The sequence below is a fragment of the Penicilliopsis zonata genome (genome assembly GCF_001890105.1).
Source record: "Penicilliopsis zonata CBS 506.65 unplaced genomic scaffold ASPZOscaffold_7, whole genome shotgun sequence".
In the NCBI taxonomy this organism is placed as follows: Eukaryota; Fungi; Ascomycota; class Eurotiomycetes; order Eurotiales; family Aspergillaceae; genus Penicilliopsis; species Penicilliopsis zonata.
Genome location: NW_019208917.1, coordinates 392,015 through 417,670, shown reverse-complemented (window position 1 = coordinate 417,670; position 25,656 = coordinate 392,015). Strand labels below are relative to the sequence as shown.

Genomic DNA, 25,656 nt, shown 5'->3' with positions numbered 1-25,656 from the left:
GTTTCTAATAGTTTAATAAGCCTGAAATATACCCTTGATTGGACCACGTCTTACCCCTCACTTATTCAAAACACAGCCTCATCAACCTCACTACTTCCTATCGACAGCAGAAGAGAAATCACAGTGTGTCATGTTATCTATAGCAGGCCATGATGAAGCCTCCACCGCACTGTCGGGATGACTTTGAAATCGCCATCATCTGTGCCCTGCAGACCGAATCCGACGCCGTCGAGGCAGTCTTGGAGGAGAGATGGGAATACACCTTGGGGAAAGCCCAGGCTGATCCGAATAGCTACATCACCGGCCGGATCTGCCGCCACAACGTCGTCCTCGTATCCCTGCCCGGCATGGGAAAAGCTCGCGCGGCGAGCGCAACTGCCAGTCTTCTCTCCAGCTTCCCTGCCGTGAAGCTGGGGCTTGTGGTGGGCGTCTGTGGAGGCGTACCAACCGATCCGACGGATACGACGCGTGAAGTCCTGCTGGGGGATGCAATCATCAGCACGGGGATTGTACAATACGACTTTGGTCGCCGGCTGCCGAACAAGATGGTGCGCAAGACAGATGGTCCGGGGGGCCATCTTTCGCGGCCATCAAAGGAGATCCAGTCTTTCCTGCGGCAGGTGAGCGGCTTGGGAGGCCGTCGCAGGCTGGAAGACCATACGCTTCGTTACCTGACAGAGATCAGCACAGTCAGATATCCCGGTCAAAGTGAAGACAGACTCTACCATCCAACGTACCGGCATCGACATTACACCGGTGAGGTCTGTACCCGATGTGCTGCCGATGATGGTGAAACATGCGAGCGTGTGCATGAGATATCCTGCGACGAGTCAGGATGCGGTGATGTGAATCTGGTCTCGCGCCGCCGCCGATTAACGCAGGGCACGCCTCAGATACACTTTGGCCTCGTTGCATCGGGAGACCTGGTGATGAAGTCGGGGGGACATCGAGACGAGATCGCCAAAACAGAGCGTGCCATCGCCTTCGAGATGGAAGGGGCGGGAGTATGTGACAATGTGCCGACTGTCATCATCAAGGGCGTGTGTGACTATGCAGATAGTCATAAAAACAAGAAGTGGCAGGCTTACGCAGCGGCAGTGGGAGCAGCATGCATGAAAGCATTTCTAAGACAGTGGATTGTGGCAGACCAGGCCTCACAGATAGAGGAAATCACCAGTCAGTGGTGTCTTTTATTTCATCTTAACCTGGCATGACCTGAACTGATGCATCTCGGCCAGGAACGTCGGGTTCCAGCAGCAGACGAGCAGACGATCCCTGGCTCTATAAGACGTCTCTATTCTTGGACCCGCGTTCGGAAGAAGCGTCGCTGGTCGAGTCGTACGATTATGTGTAAGTCGTTCATACGCCAAATCTGCCTGGTATATATAGTTGTTGTGAAGATTCATGACTGTTGCAGGTACTTTGTCATGGTCGTGGTGATCTGGAATCTCCAACAAAGACTGTAAGTATACGGCCTCTTTGCCATGGAATTGCCGTCCGTTTCTGAACCGAGTGTCTAGAAAAACGAGACGCTTTGTGGCATCTCTACTACTAGCATTGCACCACCTTTGTCTCAGCCCGCTGTCTCCTCTGTCGTGGAGATGTGTTCGGTTTGAAGACGCGCTTGGCCGGAGACAGTTATTACCCTTTGAACTATGCAGGAATCTCGAGGTGCGTTGCCAATTCCAGTCTATAGGAAATTCCCGTCGCTGAGGAAGCAATTGCAGGCATTTGACAAGTTCCTCATCGATAATTTCCAAGCTCAGCCTGGCTGGCATAGGGTCCGCCAGGGAGAATATCTGATGGTCAGTGGAAGATTTGGAGGAGCAGTCATCACACCGCAACAGTGGCTCTACACCATACAGCCAGGAGGCCTATTGACGATGGTCATACAAGTTGATTCCAAGAGGAATGGTTGTCCAAGATGTGGACAGAAGGTGCTTCAAGCTGGGATCCCTTGTGGCGCTTGGTTAGTGATATTAATGTTGATTTATATATGGTCAATCATAGAACTGACAAGAATAGTCTTCTTCACATCTTAAATCCAGACACGGCTCTTGCTGCGAGACCAGTTGGCCCTCGCACCGTAGAGACTACTGCGATAGCACAAGAAAGCGAGGTCAACGCATTACAATTTAAGTATACTTACTCAATCAAACCGGCTAGACCAATAGTGTCTACCTCTAGGCTTATCACTGACGGGCTCTGGCCACCGATAAAACGCTACTGGATGTGTTGCAGTTGCAGGGGAGTAAATATTACATCTCTATCCCCATTCCGTTGTCAAGAATGTACTCACGACAGATGTGTAGTATGTACTACCTAGGTATCCTTAGGTAGACTAAGAGAGAGAATTCTACAGTTCCTAAACATTATATAGACTATTATCCTTAACATTTTATTTCCTTACTGCATACCATCTGTCTATGTTTATAATATATATTCTAGACTCCCTTTAACCTTAGTTTTTAAATATAAAAAGTATAAATTAAAACTATTAAATGGCAAGCAGAGGAACTGTCGAGTATAAATTCTCAACTCATATCTGATAGAAAAGAGTGATTTTTCATCCATAGACTACATTGTGACTGATTTAAGGTCGAGTCCTTTCTCTTCCACCATTGTTAAGTATACCTGTGAAGTTTATAACATCTTCAACACTTGAATAAGCAGCATTAGGGTTCCAATAGGTATACTTGGTAGCTACATACTCTATACTCGATGTAAAAGCTGTTTTTAAAGCTAAATTTATTCTCATCAGGGCTGAAGCACTGCCTGGTTAGTATGGATAGTGTATGCTGACTGTATACTGTGTCTTCTAGCTCAAGACAGTGATATTGCTAGACAGCTCCGTACAGTTATAGGCCATGTCGATGCTCGGCCCACTGACGCCCGCCGTGTACCCCGTGGAATAGTTGTACGTCGGGGAGAGCATCATGATCTGGCCGACGGTGGTGCCGTATTTGCGCGCCAGATCCAGATACACGCCCTCGTTGAAGTCAAACGGCTCGATCACACACCGACTCGGCGAGCAGCTGGGCACCTTGACGAACTGGCCGACGCCCAGCAGCTGCGTGCCCGTCGTGGCGATGATGTCGCTGCCGATCCGCTTCGCCGAGGCGCTGTCGTCCAGCAATGCGGCGGTAGAGATGTTCAGCCGCCGAGCAATCACGTCGTACGTGTCCCCGTTGACCGTATAGTACAGACGGGGGCCGCCGTCGATGCAGGTGCGTGTCCGGTTCGTGTCTGGGATCAGACACGAGCTGTTGTCCGGCTCGCACACCTCCGCGGGGATGATCAGGTCCTGGCCCACGTTCGGGATGATGGTCACGTCGGCCATCAGGTTGCCGCGGCCAATGTCGCACACGCCGCGGTTTGTGAGCCGTGCGATCTCGAAGACGGTCGTGTTGGCCTCCGTGATGGGGAACCGGCCGACGGTGGTGTTGAGCGTGCTGGGGTTGCATTTCATAGCTGGTGCTGCTGCCGCCAGGGACAGCAGGGGAACAATGCTCACAATAAGAGAAAGAAGCTGCATCTTGACAAAGTGTGGATGAGGAGCTGTTGGAGATGACAGGAATGAGACTCAATTTATACATTTCCACAGTGTATCTCTTCCCCTCACTTGACGTCTCGCTGAACTGTACAGCAGACTATCATTCGTTCTCGCCAAGCGACCTGGATCGCCCATTTGATACATGTACAGCATATAGCCATGGATCGGACATTCGGCGGAGCTTCAGATGCGGGGTGCAATACGAGATCTCTTCTAATTGATGTGAACAGAGAGTGGCAGATGCTAAGTGATTGTAATATGCACCGTGTCGGGGGCGATAATCGTCCGTTGCGGGGAATAGATGGAGTGAGTACTACAGAAATGATACTACATGAACATGGATATAAGCAGGTTGCTATTAGTCTAACTTTATTACCCTGTTGATAGTTGGTATACTATTAACTACTAGAGTATAGATCTACTAGTTTATTTAGTTTATATCCTATATGCGGGGTATGCTCTATATAATGTAGTAGGGAGTAAGCTGGCACCTCAGAGGGGTATTAAATCAAGCAGTAGAGAGATATAGTATATATATTCTTAGATACAGGACTTGAACCAACATGCAATCAAGATAGAGTCAGGAGAATGATATAGTAATAGTAAATAATACTCTTTACTTTATATTATACCACTCTCACTCTCTATAATCCACAGCAGTAGATGAATCACTGTATAGCCTGGAAGTCAAAGATCTGCAACAGATGCATATACAGTGCTAGATTAAAGGGATCAGTGATCCTGCCTTTATATAGGTATTTTTAAGAATATAAAAAATAGTAAATTATAATGATATATAAATTAAACTTTTGAGATAAATATATCTGCTCTAGTACTAGAGAAGTATGCTTTCTATTCTAAGATTATATATAACCTAATATCCTCTGCTATAGTATAGTTACTTAGTGACTATACTATAAAATCTCGGATCTAGGATCTACTCCTAATAAACAAATCTAGATCAGACCATGAATTCGGTCCGGCATTTGAAAAGGAGATCCGGCATATTCCCGATCTGGTATCTCCGAACACGAGTCCGGCCGGATGGGCCAATCAGCGCCGGCTTGGCTCTATAGCCCAAACGAGCCGAACGGATAAACGGATCTACGCCTTTATATAAACACAGTTTGCGGTCAGGAGACAGGCGGGCTCTTTCTTGATCACTTCCCTCTTTTATTCTTTTATTCTTTCATTCTTCCATCCTTCCATTCTTTAATTTCATCATCATGATCTACCCTGCCCATGTGGCTCGCAGCATGGTGCTGCTGCTCTTCTTTGGCTGGTTCAACGCCGTCTGGATCTACAGCTCGGCGTACGACCAGTCCCAGCACGCGAAGCATCTGAATATCGTCACGGTCGACCTGGACGGGGGGGAAGTTGGTGAGTACAGGTATAGTCATGGCTGATGGTGAGAGGTGTTGACTGGATAGGCGAATCTCTTCTGTCAGCAGCGGCCAGCATCTCCGGTACGGATGGAATCGCCTCGTTCCCGGTGCGGAACATGACCTACGACGAGGCCTACAATCACGTCTGGAGGTATCTATCTTATCTTCCACTTTCTGTCTTCTTAATGCTGACTGACAGGGGCGATGCCTGGGCGGCGGTGATCGCCATGCCGAACGCGTCGACGAACCTCCACCGCGCCATCACCAACGACAACACCACCACGTACGACTCGACAACCGCCCTGACCTACATCTGGAACCAGGCGCACTGGCCGATGGTCGCCGAGGGATACATCACGCCGTCGCTGGAGGAGGCCGTCGACGGGGCCAGCAGTCTGTGGATCCAGACGTACGGCGCGGCGCTGCTGGAGGCCACGAGCGAGAGCAACCTCAGCTCAACGGGCATCCGGCTGCTGCTGGACGGCTTCGGCAGCACCTCGGTCGACATCCAGCCCTTCCCCATCGGCGTACGGCCCTTCCTCTCGACGGCGGCCATGGTCTTCCCTGCCCTGCTCGAGTTCTTCTTCTCCATGGCCCTGCGCGGCGCCTCGGACGAGTGCGGCCTGCCCCGGGGCCGTCTCGCCCTGCAGCGGCACTATCTCCTGCGCGGCTGCGCCATGCTCATCTTCTCCTGTCTGATGGGCATCTCGTGGGGGCTCTGGCATGAGGTCTTCCATGAACACTCGGGCATCTCCGGTAGCCAGTTCTGTCTGATCTGGCTCACCTTCTGGATGTATGGCATCATCGCCTTTGTCGTCTATGACTCTGCCACCGCCGCCCTGCCCACCTTCCTGTTCCCCCCGCTGGTCCTCACCTACATCATCATCAACGTCACCGCCGCCGCCTTCCCCATCCCCCTCAAGCCCGCCTTCTTCCATCTCGACTACATCTGGCCCAGCTACAACTGCTTTGAGCTGTACACCACCATCCTCACCCACGGCTCCACCAGCAGGGTCTACCGCAATGTGCCCGTCCTGTTTGGCTGGCTCATCGTCTGGATTCCCATCAACCTCTTCCTGAACAAGCGCCGCTTTGCCAGGGACGTCGCCCAGCTCAAGGAGGAAGAATAAAATAGATATAGACACAGACGCAGAAAGCGTCGCTCATTATGTGATATGACCATCAACTTTAGACAACACTAGATTTCCATCTCCTTGTAGAATATACACCTCATCCCTGCCAGTGCATATTTATAACCTTGCTTAGCTCAGATGATACCGCTTTAACTGTTCTCTTTACTCATCGCTTTCTGTCAGCCAGAGTACTGCCAGATGGTATGACCCCTTGAATCGGATGAGTAGAGCCTAGTCATCATTCACAGCCGTCCACAAATGTATCGATACTTGAATAAGATGGTGGATACGGCCATCGTCAGTTACAGATCTCATGGCAGAAGATCTCACCACGCATTGCCTGGATTAAACACGAACGAGGCTCTATACCAGTCAGATTGATCCATGACAATAAGTAATGGACTCACCAGCCATCTGTTCTTCCCATCCCAAGACCTTTTATTCCAACATTTGTGGCTTGAAAATGTACAGCTAAGACTTCCATAGCTAGACACTTTAGCAGAGATTCGTGATTCACATGCAGGGCTGACGAACAATATCAATACTCTATATCAGATGTATCCACTCCGTCGCTGAGCGACTTCATCATGTCCTTTGATCATGGCTATAGTCTGCTCGGCAGTCGATCCGGAGCATTGATCCATTCCGCTATGTTTGCTGGATGTCGTTTCCAAAGAAACACGTACATGGTCGTGTGTAAAGTATGGTTGGTGGGAGATGGAGAGGATATACTGGCAGTTTACCAGAGTCAGAGTATATATATGAGTAGAAGAGAAGAGAGAATAGAGAAGAGAGAAGAGAGGCTGGACCTATTTATACTGCAGCCGGAAGCCTAGAGTGACTACGTCTATTCAATGTGAATGAACATTTTATCAATTATTAATCTATTTATTTGATCACCATCTACCATCCAGTCAGTCTTTATCTTGTCTAGTGAAGAATGCACTTACTCAAAAGCCTCTGAATGGAGATACACCTCTTGCAAGGCCCCCTGCCATACTTTCCACTGCGCTGCTGCCGCCCCCCGTCGCACGTCGTACAGCATTTCTCTCGGTCCGCAGGTGAAGATGGCGATCCTGCCGTTTGCTTCGTTGCCGAGAGCAGAGATGACAGAAGGGATGTCGGGTCGGGCGTACTGGATCTGCGAATCGCTCGCCCCGACCGTAACGCGTTTCGTTTCCGTCACTTGCGCCTTCGCCTCTTCGTCGCGGGTGACATGGACGGAGAAAGCACAGGTCCCTGCTGGATCCGCTCTCTCCATTTCCTCAATATACCACTGTGCCATCTTCGTGGTGCGTGTCGCATACACCACCCGACACTTGGTCCCGCTCTTGGCTTTCTGGATCTCTTCCAGCAATCCGATGGAGAATCCCGCTCCAGACCCTCCGGAGACGATGAGCACGGTATCGAATCGGGAAAAGTCAGAGCTGGACGGACCCCCGTAGGGACCCTCGATGTACACGGGGACTGTCGGCGATGACTTGCACGCCAGCGTGGCTAGTCGGGCAGTGAGTCCCTTGTTAACAGCAATGTAGAAGACCATTTCGTTCATCTTGACCGGCATCTTCTCCTCGACAAACTGCCCGGGCGATGAGGAAGAGATGGTGAACGGATGCGCCGTGAGAATATGGCCTCCCGTGCAGAATCGAAGGAAAACATGCTGGCCTGCCTTCCATCCCATGACTGTCGGGATGCTCAGCCGCAGAAGCCCCGAGGAGGTCGGTTCGAGATGGGCGGTATGGATGCCGAAGATGAATGTCTTGACGGTGGCAGCGAGCCAGCAGGAGGAGTACAGAGTGGCCATGGCGATGAAATAGTCCCAGGACGAAAGGATAAAGTCGCAGTGGAAGAAGAGGAAGAGGATGAAGAGCAGGGCGGCGAGAAAGTGCGTTCCTTTGAACAGCTCGTAGAAGCGATTCCTTTTACCCATAAGTATCGTTAAGCTGGAATATGGAGAGTATAGGTATAAGCTGGAAGATAGAAAATTACCGGAAAAAAGGAATAGACATAAAGGTCAACCATGCCTGGGGGATCAAAGCCGCCACGCCGGTCCAGTATGTCACTTGCGTCTTCCACTGGTCCACCAAATCCCCGATCTTGATGTTATACACGATGAACGGAAAGGTATGCATCAAGGCGAGGACGAACATGGCGTAACTTGCCCAGTGATGGAAGATCTATCATTCACTCGTTAGAAATCCAATTAATCCAGAGGGTCTTGGTCAATACCTGGAGCTTTTCATGGGAAACACCGGTGAACGCAGTCACCAGATTCGTCTTGGAGGCAAGAAGCCTGTCAAGTCAGCATTACTGCCCTATTATAGCTTGAATGGTGTAATCCTACATCACGAAAGGAAGCAGGGCGAGCGCCATGAAGCCTGATCTTGTGGCGATGGGCGGGCTGCCCCCGTAGGTCACGGTTTTTGTATTCGGCCAATAGTACGGCTTGGGGCCGAGTGCCATGCCTAGACTGTTAGATAACATATATTTATATATTAATGGTGCTGCTCACTGAAGAAGAAGACTGCCCCCGTTGCGATGACGAGGATCACGCCTAACGGAGGCGACCAGTATCTGAGTTTCGAGACGCGGAAGCCTCTATATGAGCAATATCGCAAAAGAGCAACCGTCTTTCGCCAGAAACCAGTATCTTTCACTCGGGGAGACGCGTGTCTGGAAAAATGGGCGAGGATGAAGACGCCTGTCATGGCACAGAGAAAGTAGATGGTTGACAGCGCGTAGACATGATCAGCTGTATACCTGCAGCATCAGTCAGTAAAGTCATATTTATATAGATAGATATATATATATATATATATATATATAATACCAGTGCCGCCAGTATCCCCGACGGTAGGCACATTGTTCTGGCGTCAAGGTGCCGCAGGAGGTGTCTGCTCTGTCGGAATGGAGCTTGACGGGCGAATCCAGCCAGGGCAACATGGTGTGAGTAGAGGAAAAAAGAAAGGCTCTGCTCGGGTCAGCATCGTCATCTTGCTCTCTGTATTTATTTCGAGTCGCTCGCAATTGAGCATTTTGCAAGGAACTGCCAAGCGTGGGGAAGGTGGATAATGAGCAGATTTGCGCGGGTTGACAGGATACAAATAACGAAGAAAATAATGTAATCACAGGGGAAGATACTGGTTCTCCAATAGTATTATTTCAATAATCAATGCGATTAGTTAAGTCTATCCAAAAGTATATATGGCCTCAGCGGCGGGATCCTGTTGAATCTCCAACAAAATTGATAAAATGATTCAAGGGAATTTTCTTCTAATCTCCTCGTCTGAGAAACGACGGGTCTTGGTGCGCAACAAGGCCGCTCGTTCCTCGAGAGAGAGGGCGATCTGGTCGCCCATGGGAACCAGGCATTTGGCCAGGTGCAGGTAGTCCTTCTGCATGAGCTTGAAGGTGATCATCAGGTAGTCGATGTTGCGGAAGACGAGCGCGTGCTCGGCGGCATACCGGTCTTTCTGCTTGAGAAAGGCCAGGGGATGGTCGCGCCAGTGCCGGCGGGGGTTGAGATGGTGAGAGGTATGGTATCCATCATTATAACAGAACCGGTTGCTCTAATCAGAGTCAGTATTTGTATAAAGGTTTTCTTTTCTTTTGGAGATCCTACCGGCACGTCAATCAAGGTGATGCTGGAACGAAAGTCGGAGTTGGGATCGATCTCGTCGACAAAGGCATGCTGGCCCCAATTGCCGATCATCAAGCCCATGCGGAGCAGAACGAGAGGCACGATGAAGACAAAGACGGTGGCGCGGGCATTGCCCCAGCGGAAGAGGGCGTAGATGGAGGCGTAGCTGGCCAGCTCCCAGGCGCCGGCCTTGCAGCCCTGCAGATAGTGGCCCTTGCGGAAGAAATAGAGCGGCAGCTCGAACCAGACGAGGAAGACAAAGCGGGCGACGTAGCAGAGAAAGTCGCGCAGCTCGTCGCGCTGGTAGCGGATGGTGGAGGACAGATCGTCGGGCCCGTTGCCCTCGACGTGATGGTGCTTGACATGGTGGTAGTAGTAGGAGTTCCAGGTGTGGCCCATGAGCGGGTTCGTGATGTAGGGGAACAGGGCGTCGAGCCAGGCCAACTGGCGACACAGGATGCCGCCCATGTGGATGTGCTGGTGCATCATGAGCGTGTACGTCCCGACGTACCAGCCCTGCATGAGGGCGTGCAGCACGCCGTGCACCCAGGAGAAGCGGCCGTACAGCCACAGCGCGCTGGGCACCGAGGTGGTCAGGTACAGCAGCAGATGCGTCAGCATCACGACGTCCGTCTCGACGCGCACCAGCCGACGCGCCCAGCGGATGTACGGTCGGAACAGCCAGCGGTCGACCAGCGGCGGCAGATTGGCATGCACCACGGGCGTATCCCAGGTGACAAACACCGTGGGCTCGAACTCTGCATCCTGGGGGTTGTTGACGCTCTGCAGTCGATGGATAATGGCGTCAGTGTCGTCTAGACGATCAGCTTGAGCAGCGAGACGAGCCGAGAATGGGGAAATACCTAAAAACCCAACCTCGCGCGTCTGATCATCGCGCAGGAGATCTTTCAAGACCAAAAGGTCCTGCGGCGTCAGATTGGGGTCGATAAAGGTGGCCGGATCCATCTCTCGGGGGAAGAGTCTGATTCTTCTGGTTGTTGTCGGTGTCTGTTGTTCTTTTCGATTGACTGAGGTTGGTCAGGAGTCGCCCCACTTGCTATAAAGGAGTAACAATAGAACAATAGAACAATAGATGGGCTGATCTATAGTTATAAATAATAATAATAATGGTCAAGTTATACTATCTAGTATCTAGTAGTTATTACATGATGACTCGCTTCTCTTGTATACTATGTGCTGCTTATAGTTAACCTATACAATAGAAGATAATTCTACAAGATGATTAGAGTAATCATTATTCTTAATACACTTATTCTGTTTATAAATTATCCTTCACATGCATGATATCATCCCATGTGATTTCACATGCTAAGACATCAATATATCTACCTTGATCCTATTGTACCATTGACTATTGACTATTGACTATTCTATTCTATGATACTGTCAACTTGTTACCTATATCACTATAATGCCTCGATCATCTAGAGCCTGTACGCTGTGCAATCGCAAGAAACGGCGCTGCGAGATGCGGCCTGGGGAAGCGTGTACGAACTGCAGAGTCCACGGCGTGGAGTGTACATTAGTCGCCAGCTCGAGGAAAGGGAGACCTGCGAAGAGAATTGAAAAGGAGAGAACAGAAAGGTGTGTACAAGGAGAAAGAGGGCTGTCTTGTATCGTCTGACTATCCAGACTGGCATTGCCTGCGTGGCATCCCTTTTCACAGGCAGAACAGGAGGTCTGGCGGTTACTCGGCGAGTCGCCGTTTACTGGGGCTGGAATTAATAGCAATGGGAATACTTATGAGAAGACAGGGGTTTCCCAGGATTCCAAGGCTTCTCATTGCCAGGAGAACGAGACTGAAAGCGAGAGTGAATCGCCGTTTGGGATCAAGATTGCTTTTCATGATTCAGAGGAAGACTGATTATGTTGTATGTATCTGTCTATATCACATCTATATCACATCTATATCACGTCTATACTAGTCTGTGTCTGTACTCTGCTGTAGTCAGTACTGCGTACTCTAAGAATTGATCCACCCCATCATCGCCTCGCGGAACCGAACGTTGGCAACCCCCCCGACTCCATACGCAGGCACGATCTTCCCCATACGTGCAAAGCTGCTGGGCACATAATCGCGTTGTATCCGGGCCGCTCGCTCGCGCCAGCCCAACCCCCCGGCTGGTTGCCGGTTATACAGATCCAGCCCGAGCAGGTGCATGGGCGTGCTTATGAACTGCATCATGGCGGGACAGGAGAACTGGGCGACCGCCATCTTGGCCGAGGGGGTTGTAGCGAGGAAGTCGGGGATCGAGGGGGCGATCAGGGAGGGGACGTTGAACGAGGCGAAAATGGTGACGCTGTCGCGGAGACAGAAGAGGGTGTAGGAGCTTTTCGGGATCTTCTTCACTGCTGCTGCTGCTGCTGCAGTAGTCGTAGCAGCGGTGGCACCGACTCCAGCGGTGGTAGCAGTTGTTGACGGTGTTGACGGTGGCGCACCGAAAATCTTTGCAAATCTGGCATCCTTGTACACACATATCCCCATATTAACCGTCGTGGTGGCCAGGAACTTGACCAGGCTCGGCGTCACGGTCGCAAACGGCTTGTCTCGCACCGTCGCCGTCAGCGTGTCAATGACGTTGGCCGTCAGGTACGTCGACGTGTAGAGCGTGTAGATGAGGATGAAGGGGGTGCTGCAGAAGAAACCGGCCGGCCGGGCGAGCATGCTGCGTAGACAGGAGGTGATGGTTGTGCGGATGGGGAAGCCTTTGGCTGCTTTTTCAATGATTGCCCTGACGGTCAGCTTTCTCCCCTCCGACACACCGATCCAAGATACTTACCGATCGATGATTGTGATGATCGGGCACGTCAACGCGCCCGCGGCGGTCGCGCTGGCCAGGTCGACGCCGAGGCGTAAACCGAGTCGATCCGTGTTCCATTTCGAACTCACGGTCGGAAGGGGGGTATCTTGGGTCTTGAAGGGCATTGCGAGTCATAACAGAGACAATAGCGAGGGAATTATTAAGAATAACAGTTCTAGAAGGAAGAACCAGGTCTGGAAAAATCACTTATAAACTCGACTGCAGACATCCCGCAGGCATCCGGGGAAGATACAATGCAGAGAGAAAGAATGACTGGTCAGGAACAAGGAAGGGCCAAAAGAAAAAGGGCCAAAAGTACAAATTAATTCACCAGCGCCCGATAGGAAAGATAGGATGAGAGAATAACCGTCAGGAAAAAGAGCCTGAGACAGTCGAGAGTGAAAGACTCGGGGAAATGCGGAGGCCGCCGATGCCGGAGCCATACAGAGGAGGAGAAAAGTAAGCAGAAAAGGGTAGCTATTTTTATCGTCTTAATGCTTGATTTTATTTATTCAACTGTACATCATATACGTCCAACACGCCAAACGCCAGATATAGAATATAATGAAATAATGTTTATGCAGTATCGACTGCCTGGATCCCGTCCAGGGTGACGTTGACGGCGCCGGCTTCGACAAGCTAAGACATTAGAATAAATAACAACAAGTCGAATTAAAATGCAAGGAATGAAAAAAAAAACTTACTGCTCGTCGGAGATCGTCGATGAGATCGTCGGCATCTTCGATGCCGACACAGAGGCGGATGAGATCCTCGGGCATGGCGCGCTCGGCGCGGGTGGCGGCGTCGATGCTGGCGTGGCTCATGCGGCAGGGCATGCTGATGAGACTGTTGACGCAGCCGAAGCTGACGCTGATGGCCCACAGCTTGGCGCTCTCGACGATGCGCTCGCTGACGGCGGTGTCGCCCGTCTCGAAGGAGAGGACGGCGCCGGCGCCGCGCGCCATGGAGTGGTGCAGCTCGTACTGCGGGTGGGAGCGCAGGCCCGGGTAGCGCACGCGGAAGCCGTTCGTCTCGAGGAACTCGGCGATGCGCTGGGCGTTGCTCTGCTGCTGCTCGAGCCGCACCTTGAGCGTCTTGATCCCGCGCAGCAGCAGCCACGAGTCAAAGGGGGACAGTCCGCACCCGGACGCGTTGATCGGGAAGTACAGCCGCTCCCCGAGCGCCAGGTCGTTGACGGCAATCACGCCCGCCATCAGGTCGTGGTGGCCCGACAGGTATTTCGTCCCACTCTCGTACACAATGTCCGCCCCCAGCTCCAACGGGTTCAACAGCAGCGGGGACATCATCGTGTTGTCCACAACCACCAGCGCCTGCGGGTTCGCCGCGTGCACCAGCTCCGCGATCCGCTGGATGTCGACAATCTTGATCAGCGGGTTCGTCGGCGTCTCCAGCAGCACCAGCGCCGTCTTCTCCCCCAGCACGGGTGCCACCTTGTCCGGCTCCGTCGTGTCGACGTGGTGCACCACTATCCCCCCGTTCGTCGACAGGTACTTGAGCAGCCGGTGCGACCCGCCGTACAGATCGTCGCCCGTCACCACCTCGTCCCCGGGCCGCAGCAGCCGCGTGATCACGTCCAGCGCCGCCATTCCAGACGACACCACCAGCGCCCGCTGTGCCGACATGATCTTCGCCAGGTGTCGTTCCAGGTGCGTCCGCGTGGGGTTGCCGGACCGCGTATAGTCATATTCACCGCCGCCGCTGCCAGACGTCTGCTTGAACGTGGCGCTCTAGATCCTATTAATCTTTATCCAAATACATGTTTTGATAGAGAGGGCGACTCGATGCTTGATGTTTGTGGGCATACCTGGTAGATCGGGACACTGCTCGAGTTATACTGATCATTGGAATCGGTAAACACCAGCTCCGTTGCAATGTTATACCGACGGCCCTGGTGAGGGCTCGACGGGGCCGGCGAAGGGGGCAAATTGTGCCCGTCCAGGTCGACGTGAGGGAAGGCCTTTTTCAACACGGGCTCCGACATCGCTGCGGGGTGGGGAAGGACAATGCGTGGCCTGAGAGAAGCAGAGGGGGGGAGTAAAGCCCGTCGGCGATGTTGACAGGATGAAAATGAAGAAACACGACGAGTAGAGCAGGGATTGACCAGGAAATACAGCAGGTTGAGAAGGAAGAACGGATGAAACGAAGTGATGGACGTCGGTTTGGAGGAGAAAAGAGTCACAGTCATGGGGGGGAGCCGACCTGGTGCATGTGATTGGCTGGTGTTTGGTATCGGCGATTTCGTCATCCGCTAGATCAGATTCGGTTAGAGAGAATCTTGATTATGTAACCACATTGCATATCAACATCACTTCCAAGGTACAAACTACTCTACTTGCTCAAGGCATAATGATATATATATAGTATATACCTGGGTATTCTCATATATACATTTGTACCCAGTGGTGGATCCAATACCCTGCTGTAGGCAATACCTGTCAGTGTGAAGCGGATAGATCCGGAAATCCACCGTTGATGCCAAAAAATTGGAACCTACTCATTAGTAAAACATCTTCAAATTATTCAAAAGAGGGGGGAGAAGTATTAAAAAAAAAAAAAAAGAAACCTACCAATCTTCCATGTTCAAGGTCGTAGGTGCCGTCGGCCCACTGCGTGAAGAACTGCTCCATGTGTCGTCCTGGCTGGCTGCGTCCAACGGCGCACCGCTCAGCGGCGCATCCAAGCCCTGCATCGCCCAGGGTTGGCTTTCCAGCCCGAATACTGGCTGCACAGCTGCTGCTGCAGGGTGCGGTGGTGGCGGCTGCAATCCCATCTCCGGTGGAATGGTGGAGAGAAACTCGGGACTGCCCTGCCCAAGCGTCATCTGGTGGGCTGTCGCAGATTGTTGTAGGGGTGGTGGTGGAGGAGGCTGCTGCTGTTGCTGGCCGTACATAACCGGCCGTGACGGGATATTTTGGGCGGGCATATGCGTCGACATGTGCAGCTGCGGGTCTACCGTACTTGTTTGAGGCGATGCCAGCTCCGGGAAGATGGAGGTCCCGTCCGGGAAGAGCTGCTCGGGCTGGAAGTTCTCCCACAACGACGGTGACAGGTTTGGCGAAGTTCGAGTGACAAGGAATAGATCCGGTGGCGTGGCCGGTAGTGAGTACTGGCCGTTGAATGGTGTTGTCGGTCGCGTGTTGGAGCGAGAGTTCCCCGTTCCGCCTGGCCCCGCCGCTACTGCTGCCGCCGTCCCCGGCAGAGCGTCAGTTTGTGCACGGGGGGCGTTGGGAGACATTGGTGCCTGGCCTAGATCGCGCGAGGGAGTCACGGCGGGCGTCTGGGGTCGCGAGCGTTCGTATGAGACAGACGGGGTCGGACCGCCCGTGGGCAAGCCCAGGTCCATGTCATCGAACTTGCGTTTCGGGGGGTCCGTCCGTCGCGAAGGCACAGGCGTTGCACTGCGATGGCCAGAATAGTTATAATGGCCGTTGTTGTTGTTGGTGGTGGTGGTGGTGTTGGCATTATTGAACCCATTTCCTCCAAAGCTGTCTGGACGAGTCTTCTGGTGCCGTCGGCCCGCAGCTTTCTGGAGTCGTTCCTCCAGCGCCTTGTTGCCGAGAATCGATTCGAACAGCGTGTGCACCATCTTGGCCATCAGCCACACCTTGGACACATCCTTGAGTGACTGCATGCAGATGTTGATCCTTTCCTGGCACGTGGCCACCACAGAGGGGACCGAGGATCGCATCTGATAGACGTGCATAATCAGAGCGGAAAACAAGCTATAGACACTAGGAGGGAGAGTCAGTAAGTCGAGTGTATCTACTGGCACGATTGAGGGCATACATGAAAGCAGGCGTATATCGGATCTCATGATGGGCCGACAAATTCTCCATAATCGAGGTGATCATGCCCGCTGCCTGGAAGGCAATAGTTCGCGACGGATAAGCCATCTCTTCGACGCGGTAGGTACTCGCCACCGATGATGCCGGGGGCATATGAGCGCGATGTAAGAGACAGAGCGTAGTACTAGATCGTTTTAGACAAGATGAAAAAAAAAAGAATTTGAGGAAGCCAAGACCTACTAGTAGTTCGCATGTAGCAGCGCCGCCCAGAAGTGATGGCGCGAGCGTTGCCAGCAGACTTCCTTGGGACAGTTCTGCAACCAGTCGGCAAGCGCCATGTCCGAGTGCGTTAGGTCCATGGCGTTGGTACGACGGGCCTTGGACGCGACCGAGTACTGCTGCGAGAGGACCAGCCCCATGATCTCGCAGAGCTTGACGTACTGGAGGAAGAACTGGACGTGGACAGGATCCGGGGCGTACTCGGCGACTGTGTCGACCTCGTCCTCGATGAAGTCGTCTTCGGTCAGCATCCCCACGTCCGAATCGTCCGTGTTGATCCCGATCGGTCGTCCCAGAGCGACGGCCACCGAGCGGTCTCGCGTGAAGAGGGTCCACCAGATGCGCTTCCACAGTTTCTTGTCCGGTTTGCTCAGCTGAGATGTTTCCACGCTGATGGGCGTTAGTCTAGAACCGATAGAATAGATATATGAGTGGCAAGCTCTGACCTTCGGTGCATTCCAGACCCTTGGGCAACGATAATAGCCACCCGGGTCCAGTAGAAAACGTTTTTTGTGACGTCTAGAAGGTTAGAAAGAGGAGGGAAACCGAAAAAGCCAATATCAAAGGGAAGGAAGGCTCACCTTCTGGCCCCTCCCAGTACCAGCCAAGGAGAACAAGAGCCTGAACGATGGTGACACGGTCATCTTCGTAGTTAGCGTCGTACAGCGCTTTCGCGCGCTTGTAGAAGGTCATGGCCGCGGGCGTCATGGAGCCATTTGCATCCATGAGTTGCGGATTGGTGCAAACCCTGGACCCGGCAAGCAGGATGGCCTGCAGCAGGAGCAGCGAGGGGGGATTCTTGGGGTCGCGGTACTGACGCATGAAGCGGCTGCGGTTGATGATGGGCACGACGGGCGCGACCCATTGGAAGTAGGCGTCGACCAGTTCATCACACAAGGGTTTCGGCGGCAAGAGGAAGGCACCCCGCTGGTGCAGGATTTCAATCTCGAGGTTATCCAGGTCCGTTAGCCGGGCGCGCGACCCTCTGATGTTCACCGGCAGCGGATAGTGCACGACGTCGTCGGAGCCGTGTCGGTCCTGGACCAGCAGCGACAGGTTGGTCGATTCGCCCATGTATGCCACCCGACCGGGCTCCTTGATGGGGGCGCGTGAGAACTTGGGCTTCATAAACGGGGCGGGCGACGAAGACGCGGCGGAGGCGGAGGCCTGATATGGTTCTTTCGGAACCGGCTGCGACTCGGGGAGCGCGGTGTTTGGCATTGCCTCGGCGGGCATGCGCTTATTGCGATAACCAAAGACCCCCTGGTTGCCTTCGTTTGGCGACGGCTCTCGTTTTTCGGTCTCATTGCCGCTGAACTTGCTGTCGGTCACGTCGTCGCTCCTATACCACGCGGTGTCAACGCCCGGACTCCCCGTTTTCCTTAGGAATTCTCAAGCACTCACACGCTGTCCTCCTTTGATCCAGTCTGATGCTGCTCTTGCTGCTGCGGTTGCTGCTGCTGCTGCTGCTGCTTCTTGCGTTTCGGCGTTGGGATTCGACATTCGATGGAAAAGGCGACACAGTTGGTACAGGGGACCCCGAGACTGGCGGCATCACATCGGACCTGACACGGTTAGGGAGAGGTCGTGTCAAAAAAAAAAAAAAAAACACAAAACACACCTTTCGAGCATGACATGTCTGAAAAAACAAAATTCCCCGTTAGCCACTGCACACGTTGTGTAACCTGCTCTGCGCTGTTCGCCTTCGTCTGTCTCTGCGGTCGCGAGCGAAAAAACCGAGGTGCCTCGGCACTGAGGGCGATACGATAGAGGAAAAAGAATGGGGAAAAACGTACCTCACACGCACGCGAAGCGCGCTGCCTGTTATTCTCCGATAAGATAAATTAGCATTTTCATCGAAGATAAAACCTTCCCACCGTGGATTCCCATCTCTGAGTCCAGATGTGAGATTCGCAAGAGAACTTCCCCCTCTCCCCTCCCCGCCCTGCAACCTTTTCCCCTCTCTCCTCGCCTCTGCTTTCCCCCGACGCGACGAACGCGAAACCCACGGCCATCAGGAGGGGAGGAGGGGGGGATATCGAATCACACCCACCTTCGGAAACTCATCTGTGCAGAATTAGGCCCGGCGGGCAGGGCGCTGTTATTGTTTGCAAGGTGGCTCACGGAGCCGGCGCTGCTTGCGGACGGGCTGGGGTCTGCGACAGTGCTCATAGCGACGAGGACCCCATCCGATTGTGTGACTCGAGGCGAAGACAGGGAGTTCGGCGAAGATGTCGAGGTGTGGACTCGAGGAAGTGGGGAGGAGGAGGAGGAGGAGGAGGAGGAGGAGGGAGCTTTGGGGTTTTGGCGTCGTCGTAGTAGTGGTGGTAGTCGTCGATCCGGCTTCCTTGGTGCCTGAGCGAGAGAATTGGCAGGGTCGGAAGTCGCGGGGAAATCAAGGCGGGGGACGAGAAAGGAAGACCAGTCAAAGATGAGAGTAATAGAATAGACAGTAGGGAGGCAGGTAGTAAGTAGGGAACTACCAGGTGTCTTCACCCGTTACAATGACTCGCTGTGGCAATAAGTAGGAAAGGGAAGCACAAGGGCGGACTTTTGTGAGGTTCCCTGTTGGCATCATTTGTCTGACTAACGCAGCCTTTAATATGGGCTGGTCAGATGATACGACGATAATATAGAAGCCCTCGAATCTGCAGAAATAGTGCTCGATGGCTCTGAAATTAATATAATCTATTGTCTAAGGATGCGTAATATTGTAGTTCTACAGATTATGGTTCTTCTAGTTATTAGCTACTCCGTACGTATAGTTATAAGGTATAGTTAATTATAATTATGTAGTATCTTCCTATCCCGAACTGAAGCGGAATCGTTTCAAATACTACATGCTCGAAGCCAATAAGGAGGAGATAAAACCGAATTATCAATTGAATGGAGAGCACAAAAGACACTGTTGAGTCTCCCAAAGAGACGCTTGTGACGCCTCGGCAATAGTCTTGAAGATCAGTGGATCCTGTTGCCTGAGGCAGAACTTACCAGACAATATTGGCCTCAGGCAGCAGCATGTTAGTGTCTACTGCCACACAGAGTACATCGGAGTGCATTTAAGAGTACATTAGAGTACATTAGTTGAATCTATCAATTATATAATACATGACTCTAGGCAATTAGGCAAACTCGACGCCGCTGATAAACACCTCGCTGAGAAACTCGAGGACCGCGACAAAGGTGCACATGAAGCTGGCGATACAGAAGTGGCTGATGGTCGTGCCGATGTCGAGCCACGAGCCTTCGTCGCGCACCATGAAGAAGAAATTGAGCGTCAGCACGTCCGAGATGGCCATGACGCCCATGAACAGCGCGCTGGGCGCCACCTGCAGCCGCCGGTTGAGGATCCCCAGGTTGGCGCTGATGATCGCAAAGGGCACGAGCAGCTTGAAGATCAGCAGCGCCCCCTGGCTGAACGGGTTGAACACGGGGATCAGGCGCGCCACGCTGTCCAGCGAGAAGGACGAGATCGACGCGATGTTGCCCGTGCTGAAGAAGGCCGATTGCAGCAGGAAGAGGAAGAAGAGCGCCACGCGGGCGTCCGACACGCTCAGTCGACGGTACTGGTACGTCTCGCCCGCCACACTCGCCGTCGCCGTCACAGCCGGGCCAGCTGCTTTCTGCGTCGCAGGCTCGTTGCTGACCATCCTCGGCGGCTCCTCGCGTTTCGAATCCGTCGTGTGGACGTAAATCGCATGTTCCAGACGTACCCACGTCACGAGCGTCATGCAGAAAACAAAGTAGAAAAGCCCCTCGTACGAGATGGTCAGGATGATGAACGTGGGTGCAAAGGTCAGGAACAGGATCATCAGCCGATGCAGGTAGTGGCTGTTGGGATACAGCCGATGGAAGAAGGGGAGTATAAGCGATGCAACTACACTCGTCAGCTGGTACAAAATCAACAAATCGATGTTTTAAAACACTCACCCACTACGGCCCACCCGACCACTTGATTTCCAAGGGGAAGACCCTGCTTCGCTTGAATCGAGGCAACGCTAGACCGGGTCACGATCAAGGACAACAAGACCATGCCGACCTATTATTCATCAGACCTGCACCATAACATCTCTCTTTGACAATGACAAATGTCTTACCTGCATTCCCATGATGATCCGCGAGCCGTAACTAGTGACAGGCCCAAACCACTCCTTGGAGGACTGATGCGGCTGGTAGATCATGTCTTCAAAGAGGAGATATAGAATACCGGTGAAGAAGATGAGAAGGGCGCTGAACGTCAACGTTTCAATATCCTCCACCTTGTTGGCAGGAAGCAAGGTGAACGTGCTCATGAGGGCGCAACCAAGAGCCCACGAGGCGATGAGCAGGACATGTTGGGAAAGGAAGGTTAGACCATAAAGGAACGGCCAAAAGACCGCAAGAAGAAAGCACACGGTATAGATCTCCCGGTGGAAATAGGATTGAACCTATAGGGACAGATGAGAAAAGTTGTTAGATCGAAGGGAAGATCTAGACCCGACTTACCAATGCCTGCAGAATAACAATAAACACAAAAAACTGGATACCCAGGGACAGATAGCCCGTAAACGAGGTGACGTGAGCGAAGAGGATCTGGCGACCAGCCAAGAAGGCCTTTCTACGGGCAAAGACCTCTTCCCAAAAGAAGACGGGGAAGATGCCATACAGATAATACCGCACCGAGGAGCCCTGGTAGAAGAAGACCGAGAAGAGAGCGACCAGGACGGAAGAGAAGAACATGCTGCTCGCTACCGTTCGATGGGCCTCTGCCGTACCGTGCAGGACATGCAGGTCGATCACGGTAGTCAACGCGTACGCAATCCAGCCCAGGTAGCCAAGCGTGACAATTGTCCGGAGGAAAAGCCAGTCGTAGGTTTGTAGGTACCGGAGTCCCTCGAGCGCCACGGACAACAGGTCGAAGGATTGCACGATAGCTTCGTCATAAGAACCGGCGGCGATGAGACCCTGAACCACGCTGAGTGTTGCATAGTGCTTGTCCTCTGCAAATGGCTCATAAGGAACATACCGGAGGGCAGAGGCGCGCTTTTGCTCTTCCTTGATTCGATACATCTCCAGGACTTCCTGGGTGTTTGCGAACGCGGCCAGAGCCTTCTCCCGGGGACTAGCATCGATATACTCCAGCGGCAGCCGGCCGACCGAATTGACAGGAAAATCCAATCCGACAAGGTACGCCATGAGGGCCGCAACGTCGGCCTGCGCCACATCGTGTCGCTGGATATGATCCAGCCCCCAGTCTGCGGAAAAGCCATCTTCATGACCGGGAGCGATACCTTGTTCACTGGTCTTGGGGCCTGCGACACCCGATCCCCAGGCGACAAGCGGTGTCCGCGTGTTGTCCGGGTGGCCGTCGCCGTGGCTGCCCCAATCACTCATGCCATGGTCGGCGGTGAAGACAAACGCCGTCTTGCCGTCGCCGTAGAACTCCTCGACGAGGCGGGAGATCTCTTGGACACCCTGGTCGACAACCTTGATGTTGTGGAGATACTCCTTGGAATACGGCCGGAAGAAGTGGCCCGTCGTGTCGAGACCGAGCAAGTGCAGGAAGAAGACGACCTTGTCCTCGCGCAGCTTCGCATCGAGTTCCGGGTCCTCGCGAGCAGCCTCGAACAGGCCCTTGACTCTATCAAACACCCATGTATCCAACTGGACCGCGTCCGAGGTGAAATCCTCCGCCTCCTCGCTGTACATCTCGGTATCAACCCTGCCTGGCACCGCGCCCTCCGCGAACATGGGGAGGATGTCCGGGCTCCCCCAGCTCCAGGTGTGGCGACTGCGATTGAAGACGCTATCGAAATTCACCGGGTTCAGCTTCCAGCCCGTGGTGACGGCCGAAACGTCCTCGTACAGCCCTGCAATGAGGGCGACATGGCCGGGCCTCGACTCGGTCGGCACACGGGTATGCGAGACCCCAAAGGTCCCTTCGGAGAGCACCTTGGAGCGGATAAAGGGTGCCAGACGGATCGTTCGATCGCTGCTGCTCACATCGAGATCGGACGGGTCTGCCGGGGGGGAGGGGTCGGGAAACGCTTGGAAGGCCTTGTCGGCGCGCAGGCCGTCGGCCACAAACAGCATCAGACGCTGAGCGGGGGGCTCGCTCTCCGGCTCCCTCTCCACGTGGAAGGGGCTCATGCCACTGACAATCGGGCTCACGAAGTAGATATCGAATATCGAGTACGCGTAGATCAGATGGAAGACCACTGCGAGGGTCAGGAACCCAACGCGGCCGAGACGTGCCATGGCGAAGTCGAGTGAGTCCTGTTGTCGTGGAATCAACGAAAGAAAAAAAGAAACAAAAGGACTGGACTCGAATTCCAACAGAATAAGTTTGCAATCACTCACAAACCAGCCAGAAACGAAAGAAGGGCAGACTGGAGGCTCGCCAACCCATTATTTCCCTGGTGGTGAGGATGGGTGTTCCAGCAAGACCCTGGTCCCTGGCCTGGCCGCCAATCGCGTGGAGTGAGTGTGGCACGGCTAATGTTTGGATCAGTACTTTGCCAAGTGTTTTCTCTTTATAGGAGTACGGAGTATAGGAGTATAGGAGTAACTAGGAGTAATTTATATAATTATATATTATTTTTTCTAGTATAATGTATATTGTATGGAGTATTTCCGTCGCTGAGCTTTCTAGTCTTCTTATGTATCCCAAGTATATAGATCTAGCTTCATAATATCAATCGCTTCAAATCTATAGGACCATTTAAATTACTGTAGGACTCTCCTTTACACAGAAATACCTACTCCATAATATACAATATCTTGCCTCTAGTTGCAGTTGCCCCACGCCGTTGTACCTTGCGCGCCAAGTGGCATGAAGATCATTATTAGTTACCTATAGGGGTGAATTATATGGGACTATGGCTTGAGTACCTGGGTAGTTTGTTCGTTGAAGAGCTACTGTTGCATTTTGTAGACCAAAATACTAGTAATACCTGGCAATACCCACCAGAGAATATGCAAAAAAAAAACAGGATGGAGTGCACCAACGCTAGAAGGAAATAGAGAATAGATAGACCTCTCGGTGATAAAAGAAGGAGAAAGGACCAAAAAGGGGCAGGGTACGTGTTGTATATACGATGTAGGGCGTTAGCCCAATGAAGCTCGTCGTTTTGTTAGAACCTCAATCACACGAGTATAGAAATTCGCCGCCTGCGACCGGGCGAATTCAATATCTTCGGCAAGATAATCCGGAAGCAATTCGAGGAGATCGCGGTCACGACTCTCGTCCAACAACGGCACGTAGTGGAACTTGGCGCTCTGGAACTCGCCTGCGGGAACCTGAGGCACGGCCAGCTTGAAATGAAGAGCTGGGGAAACTTAGCAGGAAGGTTTTGGAGAAAGAATATAAGAGGGGAACTCACTTCCGTTGTGTCCGGTCTGGATGCAGTCATACAGATGGTCAGACTCCCGCTTCTTCACATCGCGGATAATCAGCCCCGTCAGATCGCTGTAGAGATCTTCCTTGAGCTGGGCAAACTGCGCCATCTGGGCGGCTTCAGCAGTAGCAGCGGCATGTGCCCGGTTGGCAGCAGTGTTCTTGATCGCGCTGCCGGGGACCTTTGCGGCGACCGTTTCAAGGCTGGCAGCTGTGTTGCGAGCAGCAGCGAGTTTGGTCTGCAAAGCCTTGACCTCCGCCCAGGCGGAGGTCAGTTTTGCACTCAGGTCCTCGCTGTGAGACTCCAGGCGAGCGACGTCGCTGTCTCGGTCTTTTAGCTGCTTCTGCAGAGCCCGTGTTTGCTTATTGATGGCCCTTTGTTCCTCTAATTCGGCCTCGAGAGATTCCACCAGATCACTCGACGCTGAGCTAGTTAGCAAAAATAAAACTATACATCGAGGGCGTCAACAGTACCTGATTTCAGCAGGTCCATCTGTTTGCGTAGTTTGTCCATATTGGCGTTCGCCTCAACGATGCCGATTTCTTTCAGGTTCCGGTATCTTGTCTCAAGTGTTTCGCACTTCTTGTTCAGCTCGCCGATCTTTCGTCTGAGTTCGGGTTCTGTCTGTCCCTTATGGACACCGTTGGCATTGCCTTTGCGGGGAGACTCTTGCAGCGCCCGCGACACCCGTCTATCGTAGCCAGCTTTCGTCGGAGATGCTGTCACCGAGCGAGCTCGCGCCGGTTCTTCTGCAAGGACCGTCTCGTCGACCTCTGGAATCACTTGTGTCTCCGGGATAGTTTCTTCGACCTCGGCGATGTTGACCTTCCCCCGTTTCTTTTTCGGACCCTCTTCGGATTTCTTGAGCGCGGCTACATCAGACGACGCGATCGGTCGTGACCGTCCGGGTGTGTACTCGAACTCCCCATCATTCTGCACTTGTTTCACCTCGCTGACTTTCCTCTTGCCCCGAGTAGCTGCAGGCTTCCTCGATCGCGATGGCTTGCTTGTCTCTTCAACTGCTCCCTCCGCTTCTTTGTCGCTGTCTTTCCCTTCGCCGACTTCTGCCTCATGCGAGTCTGTCGACACTCGTTGGCCCTTGGGCCTTCCCCGTGTAGTCCTCCTCGGAGCTGCCTCCGCCGTTGCGGCGCGTGCACCCCCCTTCATGTTGGCCATAATCTCCGCACCCTTGGAAGATGACAGCGACCTTGGTCTCCCCCTGCGTTTCTTTGCCGGCGGCTCTTCGCGTGCTTTCTCGACCGCTGGTATGAGACTATCCTCGTCATCGGAGCCAGCCAAACCGGTCAGCTTGGCGGCTGCAGCTTTCCTCTTCGGCATGATGCTAGAAGGTAACTCTGTAAGGGTAATCGAATATGTCCTGATGCGAATGCGCTGTTGCAATGCACCTGCACCACGCGCGCCGCATCAACACAAACGCGCCCGCCAGCGTCGGGAATGGGAGCGTCACGTGTCTCTCTCAGCCACGCTGAGCATGTGATGCACCAGCCACGGCGAGCTCGGCCTCGACGCCACACCTGTCTCACCGTGTGTCTCGTCGTGTTCCTACTAACTACGACTACCAGGTATCAACGGTTGCCTCATCGAGAGACATTTCGCCCAGTGCAACGTCGGGAATAAAGCGTGAAGGTTTAATTTCTACTT

General features: G+C 52.9%; 9 protein-coding genes across 9 annotated transcripts; 2 read left to right on the top strand and 7 right to left on the bottom strand.

The window, feature by feature from the left end:
* Positions 1-21: 21 nt before the first annotated feature.
* On the top strand, positions 22-2,410 carry ASPZODRAFT_96755 (hypothetical protein). Its single transcript, XM_022730537.1, has 6 exons — positions 22-1,176; positions 1,239-1,350; positions 1,418-1,462; positions 1,521-1,671; positions 1,728-1,969; positions 2,026-2,410. Exons 1-6 carry the CDS (start codon positions 150-152, stop codon positions 2,324-2,326), a joined length of 1,878 nt encoding a protein of 625 aa, XP_022581001.1. The 5' UTR covers positions 22-149; the 3' UTR covers positions 2,327-2,410.
* Positions 2,411-2,818: 408 nt separating this feature from the next.
* Positions 2,819-3,469, bottom strand: ASPZODRAFT_152003 (hypothetical protein; the record flags this gene model as incomplete). The annotated part of the gene is made up of 1 exon (XM_022725802.1): positions 2,819-3,469. One exon carries the CDS (start codon positions 3,467-3,469, stop codon positions 2,819-2,821), a length of 651 nt encoding a protein of 216 aa, XP_022581000.1.
* Positions 3,470-4,842: 1,373 nt separating this feature from the next.
* On the top strand, positions 4,843-6,182 carry ASPZODRAFT_132564 (hypothetical protein). The gene is made up of 3 exons (XM_022723055.1): positions 4,843-4,933; positions 4,984-5,089; positions 5,138-6,182. Exons 2-3 carry the CDS (start codon positions 5,055-5,057, stop codon positions 6,066-6,068), a joined length of 966 nt encoding a protein of 321 aa, XP_022580999.1. The 5' UTR covers positions 4,843-4,933; positions 4,984-5,054; the 3' UTR covers positions 6,069-6,182.
* An 835-nt stretch (positions 6,183-7,017) lies between these two features.
* On the bottom strand, positions 7,018-9,014 carry ASPZODRAFT_16248 (hypothetical protein; the record flags this gene model as incomplete). Its single annotated transcript, XM_022726579.1, has 6 exons — positions 7,018-7,990; positions 8,061-8,248; positions 8,301-8,364; positions 8,416-8,536; positions 8,584-8,831; positions 8,902-9,014. The coding sequence occupies 6 exons, from the start codon at positions 9,012-9,014 to the stop codon at positions 7,018-7,020; spliced, it is 1,707 nt and encodes a 568-aa protein (XP_022580998.1).
* A 185-nt stretch (positions 9,015-9,199) lies between these two features.
* ASPZODRAFT_132560 (hypothetical protein) lies at positions 9,200-10,680 on the bottom strand (the record flags this gene model as incomplete). The annotated part of the gene is made up of 2 exons (XM_022723054.1): positions 9,200-9,606; positions 9,655-10,680. 2 exons carry the CDS (start codon positions 10,675-10,677, stop codon positions 9,490-9,492), a joined length of 1,140 nt encoding a protein of 379 aa, XP_022580997.1. The 3' UTR covers positions 9,200-9,489.
* A 1,015-nt stretch (positions 10,681-11,695) lies between these two features.
* Positions 11,696-14,535, bottom strand: ASPZODRAFT_151999 (hypothetical protein; the record flags this gene model as incomplete). Its single annotated transcript, XM_022725801.1, has 4 exons — positions 11,696-12,464; positions 12,513-12,646; positions 13,238-14,281; positions 14,359-14,535. 4 exons carry the CDS (start codon positions 14,533-14,535, stop codon positions 11,696-11,698), a joined length of 2,124 nt encoding a protein of 707 aa, XP_022580996.1.
* A 359-nt stretch (positions 14,536-14,894) lies between these two features.
* On the bottom strand, positions 14,895-18,014 carry ASPZODRAFT_1965052 (hypothetical protein). The gene is made up of 6 exons (XM_022727446.1): positions 17,200-18,014; positions 17,065-17,137; positions 16,580-17,008; positions 16,341-16,523; positions 15,122-16,285; positions 14,895-15,044 (listed from the first exon to the last, which is right to left on the bottom strand). Exons 1-6 carry the CDS (start codon positions 17,852-17,854, stop codon positions 14,990-14,992), a joined length of 2,559 nt encoding a protein of 852 aa, XP_022580995.1. The 5' UTR covers positions 17,855-18,014; the 3' UTR covers positions 14,895-14,989.
* Positions 18,015-19,671: 1,657 nt separating this feature from the next.
* ASPZODRAFT_132554 (hypothetical protein) lies at positions 19,672-23,118 on the bottom strand. The gene is made up of 4 exons (XM_022723051.1): positions 21,104-23,118; positions 20,716-21,045; positions 20,549-20,657; positions 19,672-20,495 (listed from the first exon to the last, which is right to left on the bottom strand). Exons 1-4 carry the CDS (start codon positions 22,853-22,855, stop codon positions 19,741-19,743), a joined length of 2,946 nt encoding a protein of 981 aa, XP_022580994.1. The 5' UTR covers positions 22,856-23,118; the 3' UTR covers positions 19,672-19,740.
* Positions 23,119-23,500: 382 nt separating this feature from the next.
* ASPZODRAFT_132553 (hypothetical protein) lies at positions 23,501-25,411 on the bottom strand. Its single transcript, XM_022723050.1, has 3 exons — positions 24,468-25,411; positions 23,980-24,417; positions 23,501-23,925 (listed from the first exon to the last, which is right to left on the bottom strand). Exons 1-3 carry the CDS (start codon positions 25,330-25,332, stop codon positions 23,705-23,707), a joined length of 1,524 nt encoding a protein of 507 aa, XP_022580993.1. The 5' UTR covers positions 25,333-25,411; the 3' UTR covers positions 23,501-23,704.
* Between the last annotated feature and the right edge of the window lie 245 nt (positions 25,412-25,656).